Below are 13,229 nucleotides of genomic sequence, written 5' to 3'. Positions count from 1 at the left end.
CTGGGTATATGCTAGTATCCTAGGGCCCTCTGAAATATCAACTTAAGGTCTAACATTTATAAAGATTGGTTGGCAGTTTATTAGGTTGTAATAATGCTAGAACATAATGAAATGTTTGAATTTCTCATTTATAATTTGCTTTCTTTGAAAAACTACTTGAAGACTTCATCTACTCTAGTTATTTTATTCTCCTTTTACACAATAAAAAGATTTTAATTAAATATGTACAGCTATCTTTTAGGCAAATATGAGGGGAAAAAATAAATAGGAATTCTACCTGCCTTCTAATTGAATTTTCCTAGGAGTGGCTAGTCGTGGGGCATGGAAAGGAGGAGAGGACATGCAAGAGCAGGCAGGGGTTTTCATTTGTGGCTTTGTTCTGTTTAAAAATGGGAGTCTGGCATATGGAAAAGGTAAAGCTAGGGAGACAGAAAAGAGATCAGTGGAATTGCCAGGGGTTGGCAACGGGCAAGGGAAGGGGTTGATTGTGAAGCAGGGGAATTTTGAGTGGTTATGTAACTATTCTATATGTTGTGATGGTTACACAAGTGAACATGTTTGTCCAAACTCACAGAACTGTACTCTAAAAAGGATGAATGTTACTGTGTGGAAATTATACCTTAAAAAAAGAGTTGATGCTGTCTGAGAAAATTTCAGACTTAAGTCTTTCTTGATTTATGGCATCAGCAAAGCTAGTTTCCCGAACAGCGTCTGTCCCGCTGGCATTCTAATGAACAGCTCTGGTGTCTTGTGTCCTCCTTGTGTCCAGAAGTTGTTAAATAAAATCACATTCTTGGGCTTGCTAGAAATATCTATTTAATTAGCTACTAGGGTAAGTTGATTATAAAGATCGTGGTGATTAAATCTAAGATTAAGGAGAAGCAAATACCTTCACTCTGTGGCTGAAGACAGTAAAGATCCAATCCCATAGGCCTAGGACAGAAGTTGGCCAGCTAAGCCTGGTGAGCAGAATCCGGCCTGCACCTGTTTGTGTAATGACATTTTATTGTAAAAAACAACCACACCTACTCCTCATTTTTATATTGTCTATAGCAGCTTTCTTGTTGCAGTGGCAGAATTCAGTGTGATAGAGTGTATGTCCTTCAAAGCTTAAATATTTACTATTTGAACAAATAGTTTGCTGAACATAGTGTTTACAGATGAATAGAATGTATGATATACTTTAAATGGGCTTGCAAGGATTGCGAGGAATATAATTATAATCATAGTTAACATTTGTTATATGGATTGTCTCATTTTATCTTGGCAGCAGTAGTGTAAAAGGTACTGTTCTTACAAACTGAGGCATAGAAAGACTCAATTGGCCTAGAGTCAGAATAAGAAAATAGAACATTTAAATTACTTGTGAATAGTAACAAGCATGTATTTTCCTGAAACTAGATTGCAATTAACTTTTTGTTGAATAGGAATCTTTCTGACATTGATCAAGATGGAAAACTCACAGCGGAAGAATTTATCCTGGCTATGCACCTAATTGATGTAGCTATGTCTGGCCAACCACTGCCACCTGTCCTGCCTCCAGAATACATTCCACCTTCCTTTAGGTAAGGAACACTTGGCTCTTACATGAAGTTGTGTGCTGAGTATGTGAATTTCAAACTTGGCTTTGTTGGCTTTGTGTCTTAGAGTCATGTTTATTCCTGGCAAATAAATGAAATATTCATGAATTGAAGAAAATATTCTTATCTGAGCTCTGTGTTAATCTTGGGCCCATTCTGTTCTTTAATGAATTTATATTAGTTGAGCCAAAAGATTGGAAATTTTTGTACCAATCTGTGTAATTGAAGCTCACCAAAAACTTTAGCAGTTAAAGTGAATTATATCAACCTGTATGTGGAAAATAAAGCAGGGAGATTTTTCCTGTGAATTCTACACATTAGAGAGGTAAGTAGCAAAATGCTGGCAATGCAGAAATTATTATCAGAAATATAATCCAAGAAAATGATCCTGGTCTGAAACTCAGTCTCAGTGGAGATGTTGAGAGAGTGGACCAAGGTCCAGCTGGGATGGTAGGTCCAACTGGGAGAAATGTGCCATGACTGTCATCTTTCACCTACACCCCCAGGGCCCCCGTCCCAGATAGCTGCTCCTCAAGGCTCTCACCTAAAAGACAAATATGAGATCTTATAAGCACAAAGAAGAGCAAAACAAACACGTAAGAATTTCTGTTCTAATTTCTCAAATGTCAGGAGAGATTGAGGGGGAAAACCCCCATAGAAGTAAGAGAAATGGACATTATTGTCAGCATATACTTGGGACAGGAGCAAGTGGAGAAAACTGACTGTAGGAAGAACTCATAGATGGGCGGCTTGGTTATAAAATCTCACAGCTGCACGAATCACTACAAGAGACAGTAACACTGGAAGCTGATACAAAAAGATACATGGGTTTAAAAGAGCAAGGTTAATCGTTTAAAGAGAAACCAATCAGTAAACCAAGAGATTTGTTTTAAGGACTATAAAGTATAGACATTTCATGTGTTTGTTAGAAATAAAATGGAGAGACTTTGTGAAGGGAATAGAGTTGCTCCCAATTAGCTGAGCTGCTGACCTTCTCTTGGAGGGATTTTCTCTGCTTGAAGAGGGTAATGGTAATAGGAGCAAACACTTCCTGTGACCCCGATGCTGTTCTAGTTCTTCACAATTATTCAGCAATTCAGTGCTTTGGCATTGCCTTTATTTTGGAGGTGGTCCTAAACATTTGAACAGGTTTGACACTCAGAGTCTGATGATGTTCAAATTTTAATTTTTCAAAAACACTTTCTAAACAGAGAGGACCAAATCTTTATCTTTTCCTTACTGTAAATGAAATTTGCTCCATGATATTGGCATAGTCTTTAAAATTTTTCTTCTATAATTTGCTCAGTTCTACTTGGACAGCTTTATTCAACTCTGGTTCTTTATTCTTTTTTTCCACCATTGCAGAAGAGTTCGATCTGGCAGTGGTATATCTGTTATAAGCTCAGCGTCAGTAGATCAGAGGTTACCAGAGGAACCAGTTTTAGAAGATGAACAGCAACAACTAGAAAAGAAATTACCTGGTAAGGCAGTTCTTATATTTGAGTTATATCATATCAGAGGTTTTCTATCTCTAATGCAAATTTGGAGGTAAAAATAAATTTAGCTTCAGACATTCTTGCTGTGTTCCATTAACTGACCTTAATCAGAAAGGAGACACTTTTTAAAAATAATCAATTAATTCGTTTTATTAAGGTATCATTGATATACAATCTTATGAAGTCTTCACATGAGCAACACTGTGGCTTCAACATTCACACAAATGATCAAATCCCACCCCACAAACCCTACTGCAATCAATGTCCATCAGCATAGTGAGATGCTATAGAGTCATTACTTATCTTTTCCATGCTATATTGCCTTCCCTGTGACATACCTATATTATGTGTGCTAATTATAATATCCCTTAATCTCCATCTCCCTCCCTCCCCATATACCCTTCCCCACCCTTTGGTAACTGCTAGTCGCTTCTTGGAGTCTGAGTCTGCTGCTGCTTTGTTCCTTCAGTTGTGGTTTCTAGTTATACTCCACAAAGGAGGGAAATCATTTGGTACTTCTCTTTATCTGCCTGCCTTATTTCACTGAGCATAATACCTTCTCACTCCATCCATGTTGTTGCAAATGATAGGATTTGTTTCTTTCTTATAGCTGAATAGTATTCTATTGTGTATATATACCACATCTTTATCCATTCATCTACTGATGGACACTTAGGTTGCTTCTGTATCTTAGCTATTGTAAATAATGCTGCAGTAAACGTAGGGGGGCATATGTCTTTTTAAATCTGAGAACTTGTTTTCTTTGGGTAAATTCCAAGGAGTGGAATTCCTGGGTCAAATGGTATTTCTATTTTGAGTTTTTTGAGGAACCTCCATACTGCTTTCCACAATGTCTGAAATAGTTTACATTCCCACCAGCAGTGTAGGAGGGTTCCCCTTTGTCCACATCCTTGCCAGTATTTGTTGTTGTTTGTCTTTTAAATGTTGGCCATCCTAACTGGTGTGAGGTGATATCTCATTGTGGTTTTCATTTGCATTTTCCTGGTAATTAGCAATGTGGAGCATCTTTTCATGTACCTGTTGGCCATCTGAATTTCTTCTTTGGAGAAGTGTCTGTTGATATCCTCCGCCCATTTTTTAATTGGGTTATTTGTTTTTTGGGTGTTGAGGCGTGTGAGTTCTTTATATATTTTGGATGTTAACCCCTTGTCAGATACGCCATTTACAAATATATTCTCCCATACTGTAGGATGCCTTTTTTGTTCTGCTGATGGTGTTCTTTGCTGTACAGAAACTTTTTAGCTTGATGTAGTCCCATTTGTTCATTGTTGCTTTTGTTCCCCTTACCCAAGGAGATGCATTCAGGAAAAAGTTGCTCATGTTTATATTCTAGAGATTTTTCCCTATGTTTTCTTCTAATAGTTTATGGTTTCATGATGTACATTCAGATCTTTGATCCATTTTGACTCTACTTTTGTATATGGGGTTAGACAATAATCCAGTCTCATTCTCTTACATGTAGCTGTCCATTTTTGCCGTCATCAGTTGTTGAAGAGGCTGTTTTTACCCTAATGTATATCCATGGCTCCTTTATCATATATTAATTGACCATATATACTTGGGTTTATATCTGGGCTCTCTATCCTGTTCCATTGATCTGTGGGTCTGTTCTTGTGCCAGTACCAAATTGTCTTGATTACTGTGGCTTTGTAGTAGAGCTTGAAGTCAGGGAGTGTAATGCCCCCAGATATATTTTTCTTTCTCAAGATTGCTTTGGCTATTTGGAGTCTTTTGTGGTTCCATATGAATTTTAGAACTATTTGCTCTAGTTCATTGAAGAATGCTGTTGGTATTTTGATAGGGATTGCATTGAATCTGTAGATTGCTTTAGGCAGGATAGCTATTTTCACAATATTAATTCTTCCTATCCAAGAGCATGGAATATATTTCCATTTATTCGTATCTTCCTTAATTTCTCTCATGAGTGTCTTGTAGTTTTCAGAGTATAGATCTTTCACTGCCTTGGTTAGGTTTATTTCTGGTATTTTATTCTTTTTGATGCAATTGTGAATGGAATTGTTTTCCTGATATCTCTTTCTACTAGTTCATCATTAGTATATAGGAATGCAACAGATTTCTGTGTGTTAATTTTGTACCCTTCAATTTTGCTGAATTCAGTTATTGGTTCTGGTAGTTTTGGAGTGGATTCTTTACGGTTATTAATGTACAGTATCATGTCATCTGCAAACAGTGACAGTTTGACTTCTTCCTTACCAGTCTGGATGCCTTTTATTTCTTTGTGTTGTCTGATTGCCATGGCTAGGACCTCCAGAACTATGTTAAGTAGAAGTGGGGAGAGTGGGCATCCTTGTCTTGTTCCCGATCTTAAAGGAAAAGCTTTCAGCTTCTTGCTGTTAAGTATAATGTTGACTGTGGGTTTGTCATATATGGCCTTTATTATGTTGAGGTACTTGCCCTATATACCCATTTTGTTGTGAGTTTTTATCATGAATGGATGTTGAATTTTGTTGAATGCTTTTTCAGCATCTATGGAGAATGATTATGTGGTTTTTGTCCTTTTTGTTGATGTGGTGGATGATGTTGATGGATTTTCTAATATTGTACTGTCCTTGCATCCCTGAAATAAATCCTACTTAATCATGGTGGATGATCTTTTTGATATATTTTTGAGTTTGGTTTGCTCATATTTTGTTGAGTATTTTTGTATCTATGTTCATCAGCAATATTGGTCTGTAATTTTCTTTTTTTCTGGTGTCTTAACCTGGTTTTGGTATTAGGCTGATGCTGGCCTTGTAAAATGAGTTTGGAAGTATTCCCTCCTCTTCTACTTTTTGGAAAACTTTTAAGGAGAATGGGTATTAGGTCTTCACTAGATGTTTGATAAAATTCAGTGGTGAAGCCATCTGGACCAGGGATTTTGTTCTTAGGTAGTTTTTTGTTTACCAATTCAATTTCATTGCTAGTAGTTGGTCTGTTCAGTTTTTCTGTTTCTTTCTGGGTCAGCCTTGGAAGGTTATATTTTTCTAGAAAGTTGTCCATTTCTTCTAGGTTATGCAGTTTGTGAGCATATAATTTTTCATAGTATTCTGTAGTAATTCTTTGTATTTCTGTGGTGTCCATGGTGATTTTTCTTTTCTTGTTTTTGATTCTGTGTATGTGTGTAGACTCTCTTTTTTTCTTGATAAGTCTGGCTAGGGGTTTAACTATTTTGTTTATTTTCTCGAAGAACCAGCTCCTGCTTTCATTGATTCTTTCTATTGTTTTATTCTTCTTGATATTATTTATTTCTGCTCTAATCTTTATTATATCCCTCCTCCTACTGACTTTGGGCCTCATTTGTTCTTTTTCTAGTTTCGTTAATTGTGAGTTTGGACTGTTCATATGGGATTGTTCTTCTTTCCTGAGGTAGGCCTGTATTGCAGTATACTTCCCTCTTAGCACAGCCTTTGCTGCATCCCACAGATTTTGTGGTGTTCAATTATTTTTTTCATTTGTCTCCATATATTGCTTGATCTCTGTTTTTATTTGGTCATTGATCCATTGGTTATTTAGGAGCATGTTATTAAGCCTCCATGTGTTTGTTGTTTTTTTTTGTTTTCTTTGCGTAATTTATTTCTAGTTTCATACCTTTGTGGTCTGAGAAGCTGGTTGGTACAATTTCAGTGTCTTTGAATTTACTGAGAATCTTTTTGTGTCCTAGCATATAATCTATTCTTGAAAATGTTCCATGCGCACCTAAGAAGAATATGTACCTTGCTGCTTTCGGGTGGAGTGGTCTGTAGATGTCTGTTAGATCCATCTGTTCTAATATGTTGTTCAGTGCCTCTTTTTCCTTACTTATTTTCTGTCTGTTTGATGTGTCCCTTGGGGTGAGTGGTGTGTTGAAGTCTCCTAAAGTGAATGCATTGCATTCTTTTTCCCCCTTTATTTCTGTTAGTGTTTGTTTTACATATGTAGGTGCTCCTGTGTTGGGTGCATAGGTATTTATAATGGTTATATCCTCTTGTTGGACTGACCCCTTTATCATTATGTAATGTCCTTCTTTGTCTCTTGTGACTTTCTTTGTTTTGAAGTCTATTGTGTCTGATATAAGTACTTCAATTTTTGCTTTTTTCACCCTATTAGTTGTATGACATATCTTTTTCTAGTCCTTCACTTTTAGTCTGTGTATATCTTTGGATTTGAAGTGAGTCTTGTAGGTAGCATATAGACAGGTCTTTTTTTTTTATCCATTCAGTGACTCTGTGTCTTTTGATTGGTGTATTCAGACCATTTACATTTAGAGGATTATCTATAAGTATGTACTTATTGCCATTTCAGGCTTTAGATTCATGGTTACCAAATGTTCAAGGGTAGCTTCCTTATTATCTTAGAGTCTAACTTAACTCACTTAGTATGCTATTATAGACACAATATAAAGGTTCTTTTTTTATTTTCCTTCTTTTTCTTCCTTCTCCATTCTTTATTCTATATGTTCTATATATATTCTAATATTAGGTATCATATTCTGTACTCTTTGTGTATCCTGTGACTGACTTTGGGGGTAGTTAATTTGATTTTGCATTTGCTCAGTAATTGATTATTATGCTTTCTTTACTGTGGTTTTATTTTGTCTGGTGACAGCTGTTTAGCCTTATGAACACTTCCATCTATAGCAATCCCTCCAAAATACACTGTAGAGGCAGTTTGTGGGTGGTAAATTCTCTCAATTTTTGCTTATCTGGAAATTGTTTAATCCCTCCTTCAAATGTGAAGGATAATCTTGCCAGGTAGAGTGTTCTTGGTTCAAGGTCCTAGTGCTTTATTGCATTAAATATATTATGCTACTCCCTTCTGGCTTGTGAGGTTTCTGTTGAAAAGTCTGATGCTAGCCTGGTGGGTTTTCCTTTTTATGTGTTCTTTTTCCTCTCTCTGCTTTTAAAAGTCTATCCTTGTCCTCAATCCTTGCCATTTTAATTATTGTATATCTTGGTGTTGTTTTCTTTGAGTCCCTTGTGTTGGTAGATCTTTACACCTCCATGGCCTGAGAGATTATCTCCTTCCCCTAATTTGGGAAATTTTCAGGAATTACCTCCTCAAAGACACTTTCTATCCCTTTTACTCTCTTTTTCTTCTGGTACCCCTGTAATGTGAATATTGTTCCATTTGGATTGGTCACATAGTTCTCTCAATATTCTTTCACTCCTAGAGATCCTTTTTTCGCTCTGTGCCTCAGCTTCTTTGTATTCCTCTTCTCTAATTTCTATTTCATTTACCGTCTCCTCTACTTCATCTAGTCTGCTTTTAAATCCCTTCGTTGTGTATTTCATTTCAGATACTGCATTCTTTAATGATTGAATCTCATTCCTGAATTATTCCCTGACTTCTTGAATATTTTTTTGTATGTCTGTGAGTGTATTTATGATTTTTATTTTGAAATCTCTTTCAGGAAGATTGATTAGTTCAGTTTCACATGGCCTTCTTTCTGGTGTTTGTGGGATTTTGGTTTGAAGCAGTTTCCTTTGATGTTTCACATTTGTATGTGGCACCCTGTAGTGCCCAGAAGCTCTACTCTCTGGGGCTACCCAGCCCCTGGAGTGATGGTGGGGCTCTCAGGTGAGCAGTGCTTGTGCCTTTCGGGAAGAAAGAGCTGTTTCCTGCTTCCTAGCTGCAGTGCCTGTCTCCAGTGCCAGGGCCAGTGGGCTGGGTACACAGGTAGAAGCCTCTATGCTTTGCACTTGTAGCTGCCATCAGTGGGGCCTCCCTGTGGCTGGCCTGGCACAATGGCAGGGGCAGCCGGTTTGTGAGCTAGTGCCGGCCAGGAGGAATGCTCAGCAGGCTGCATATCACAGTGGGTGACCTCAGAACTGGGTAGCCAGCCAGGGGGATGGAACTTCTGAAGCTCCTGAAAACTTCCAACCTACTGGGTAGAGTGTGCCCAGACAATTTTGTCCACCTGTCCTTTTTCCTGAGCATCAAGCTCTGTGCAGTCTTTGCCCCTTAGCAGACTTCTCACTGTTAGGAAGTTTCTTAGATTGCCCATCTTTCTTTTGTCCCAGAGCAGCCAGATTTGGATCCCTGTGTTCTACAAGCAGTTGGAATCTCAGTCTCTTCAGGTATTCTGCCTGTCTTACCTTTCCAACCTCACTAGTCTCCAGAGCGCCATGTAATGTAGGTTCCTGCTCCCAGAACACATCTACTGGGCTAGGTGTTCAGCAGCCCTAGGCCTCCACCCACTTCCCACTCTGCTTGTCTTCCTCCCTTTGGTCATGTGGGGTGACAGGAGGGCTTGGGTTCCTCTGAATCACAGCTTTGGTACTTTACCCTGTTCCATGAGGTCTGTTCTTTTCTCCAGGTGTATGCAGTCTGGCATAGCCTTCTTTCCTGTTTCTCTTTCAGGACTAATTGTATTAACTATATTTTCATATTATACGTGATTTTGGGTGGAGGTTTCTTTCTCACCTCTTACGTTGCCATCTTTAATCCTCCCATCGAGATCTCAAATGTCATTTTTGAATATCAGCAGTCATATCATATTTTGCTGAGTCTACCTGTTCCTGTGATGTGAGATTGGCTGCCTTCTTGATGTGTCCTCATGTTACGTTTCCTCAGGAGTCATGGGGAAAGAGTAAGATCTCTTATCTGTCTCCCTCCTCTTATATGACCACTAATCTCATCATGAGGGCCCCAGCCTTATGACCTTATCTTCACCCAAAGACGCTGTCTCCAAATACCATCACGTTGGGCATTAAGGCTTCAACATAAGAATTCAGGGGTGCAGGGACACATTCTGTCCATAATAGTGGTATTTAGTACATTGATAATTTGCAGCCATCACCTCTATCCAGTTCTGAAATGTTTTTGTCATCCCAAAAGAAAACTCCATACCCAGTCACTCCCCAGTCTTCCTTCCTCCAGCCTCTGACAATCACCAATCTGCTTTGTGTCTCTGGATTTACCTCTTCTGGGTATTTCATAAAAATGGTATTGTACAATGGATGACCTCTTATGGGTACCTTCTTTTACTTAGCATAATATTTTTGAGATTCATCTGTATTACAGCCTATATCATTTCTTCACTCCTTTAAGAGGACTTTGAGGGGACTTTCAATTTATTTAAAGGTGGCCGAGTAAAGGGGATGCTGCTTCTTCTGAAATCACTAAAGGAGCAAGAAAAACAAGAAAACTGAAACGTGCTTGCCATATTTGATCCCTAACTCCTAACTATGGCACTGAAGTCTTTCTAAAGCAGTGAAGGCCAAGCAGGAATGTGGGAAGAAGCCAAGAAGCGATGGTCACATCTACAAACTGCAAGGCAAAGTGTGAAGTGACAGTTCTTGAAATAGACAGGAAACAGTGGGGATGCTGTGCTGCACAGGCTGCTGGTGAGAGCCTCCCTTCTCTGGGGCTGGTTGCAAGGAGAAGCATGTGAGACAAACACAGTGTTGAAGAGACACCGCTGAAAATGTAGTGAGGGACATGGAGAATGGGATTATTTTTAAGTCAAATAAAATGGTTGTAAACAAAATGTTAGCAAGGATTAGAGAAACAATGATTGGCCTGGAGATTGTTTAAAATTCATAGTCTGTGTTCTCAAAGAAAACTGAATAATGGATTAGAAAAAATATTTACTGAATGTGATCCACATAACAATTAGGGCACAGCATGTTCTTCAATGTGAAACAAGGATACTCACCTGCCTATCTCTGCTTCCAGAAATTGTCTTATCTGTTAGAATAGAAGACACATCAGCACAGCCATAAGCTAAGGGGAGTGAGGTAGAGAGACAGAGATTCTTGGTACAGAAGAGATAAGGGATTAGTTGCAGAATTAAGGTCATGAAGAGAAAGTATAGAGTAACAGGGAAAGAAGGAGATTAGGGATGGTACAGAACTATTATAGAAAGATTATTCTAGAAAGGCATTTGGGATTTTGATACTATGATAGTAGTATTCATCAGATAGAGGAGAGTATGTAAGCAAAGAGGTCAGGTGAAGGTTATTTTATAATGGTTTTTTTCCTTAATTCAGGGAAATTTGGTATATAATTTTATATGACTTTCAGGTATACAATATAATAATTTGATATTTGCTTACACTACAAAAAGTTCACCACATGAAGTCTAGTTACCATCCATCACCATATAATTGGCTCCTCTGACCCTTTCACCCACCCCCCAACCTGATTCCCCTCTGATAACTACCAGTCTATTCTCTGTATATATGAGTTTTGTTTTGTTTATTCCACATATAAGTAACACCATATGGTATTTGTCTTCCTCTGTCTGACTCATTTCACTTAGCGTAGTTTCCTCAGGGTGCATCCATGTTGTCACAGATGGCAAAATTTCACCCGTTTTTATGACTGAGTAATATTCTTTTGTGTGTATATACCATGTCTTCTTTTTGTTTTTATTTATTTATATTTTTTATTAAGGTATTGATATGCACTCTTATGAAGGTTTCACATGATCAACACTGTGGTTACTACATTAACCCATAAGTCCCCACCACATCCCATTGCAGTCACTGTCTATCAGTGTAGCAAGATGCCACAGAGTCACCACTTGTCTTCTTGGTGCTATACTGCCTTCCCCATGACCCCCCACACACCATGTGTGCCCATCATAATGCCCCTCAATCCCCTTCTCCCTCCCTCCCCACACGCCCTCCTCCACACTTCCCCTTTGGTAACTATGAGTCCCTTCTTGGGTTCTGTGAGTCTGCTCCTGTTTCGTTTCTTCAGTTTTTGCTTTCTTCTTATGCTCCACAGATGAGGGAAATCATTTGGTATTTGTCTTTCTCCACCTGGCTTATTTCACTGAGCATAATACCCTCTAGCTCCATCCATGTTTTTCCAATTGATAGAATTTGTTTTCTTTTTATGCTGAATAATATTCCATTGTTTATATATACCACATCTTCTTTATCCATTTACATACTGATGGACACTTAGTTGCTTCCATATCTTGGCTATTGTAAATAGTGTTGTGATAAACATAGGGGTGCATATGTCTTTTTGAATCTGGTATCCTCTTTTCTTTGGGTTAATTCCCAGGAGTGGAATTCCTGGGTCAAATGGTATTTCTATTTTTAGTTTTTTTGATGAACCTCTGTATTGCTTTCCACGATGACTGAACTAATTTACATTCCCACCAGCAGTACAGGAGGGTTCCCCTTTCTCCGTATCCTCACCAACATTTGTTATTTCTTGTCTTTTGAATAAGTTGGCCATCCTAACTGATGTGAGATGATATCTCATTGTGGTTTTAATTTCCATTTCCTTGATAATTAGTGATGTGGAGCACCTTTTCATATGCCTGTTGGCCATCTGAATTTCTTTGGAGAAGTGTCTGTTGATACCCTCCGCCCAGTTTTTTAATCAACTTATTTGCTTTGTGGGTTTTGAGGCATGTGAGTTCTTTATTTATAATTTTGGATGTTAACCACTTGTTGGATATGTCATTTATGAATATATTCTCACATACCATAGGATGTCTTTTTGTGCTACTGATGGTATCCTTTGTTGTACAGAAGCTTTTTTTAGTTTGATGTAGTCCCATGTGTTCATTTTTGCTTTTGTTTCCCTTGCCTGAGGAGATGTGTTTAGAAAAAAGTTGCTCATGTTTATATTCAGGAGATTTTTGCCTATGTTTTCTTCTAAGATTATGGTTTCATGACTTACATTCAGGTCTTTAATCCATTTCTAGTTTACTTTATATACCATACCTTTATCTCTTCATCTGCTGATGGATATTTAGGTCATTTCTATATCCTGTCTATTGTAAATAATATACATAATATATTGCATTGTGTGTGCGTGTTTGTGTGTGTATATGTACACACACAAACACGCACACACATATGTAATATAGCAATATAAATAATGCTGCATTGAACATAGGGTTGCATATATCTTTTCAAATTAGTGTTTTCATTTTTTTCAGATAAATACTCAGAAGTGAAATAGCTGGATCATGCAATAGTATTTTTAAATTTTTGAGGAACTTTCCTACTGTTTTCCATTGTGGCTACACCAATTTATATTCCTACCAACAGTACACAAGGGTTCCCTTTTATCCACATCCTCTTTTATCTTTTCCCTGTTCTCCATCATCCTCATTTCTTATCTTTTGGATAGCAACCGTTCTGAGATGATATCTTATTATGGGTTTGATTTACATTTCCCTTAT

General features: G+C 37.9%; 1 protein-coding gene across 10 annotated transcripts in view; it reads left to right on the top strand.

Moving 5' to 3' along the window:
* ITSN1 (intersectin 1) overlaps positions 1-13,229 on the top strand; it is a 223,426-nt gene that overhangs the window by 114,510 nt on the left and 95,687 nt on the right. For 9 of the 10 annotated variants that reach the window (XM_073231403.1, XM_073231404.1, XM_073231405.1 and 6 more), the window contains 2 exons: positions 1,428-1,565; positions 2,946-3,061. In XM_073231403.1, coding sequence (XP_073087504.1) covers positions 1,428-1,565; positions 2,946-3,061 — 254 coding nt within the window. Of the gene's footprint in view, positions 1-1,427; positions 1,566-2,945; positions 3,062-10,223; positions 10,423-13,229 lie in introns of those variants that run through there. The other variant, XM_073231408.1, reaches the window with a different exon arrangement.

The sequence above is a fragment of the Manis javanica genome, chromosome 3 (assembly GCF_040802235.1).
Source record: "Manis javanica isolate MJ-LG chromosome 3, MJ_LKY, whole genome shotgun sequence".
Lineage (NCBI taxonomy): Eukaryota > Metazoa > Chordata > Mammalia > Pholidota > Manidae > Manis > Manis javanica.
This window is presented reverse-complemented; position numbering and strand designations above follow the sequence as displayed.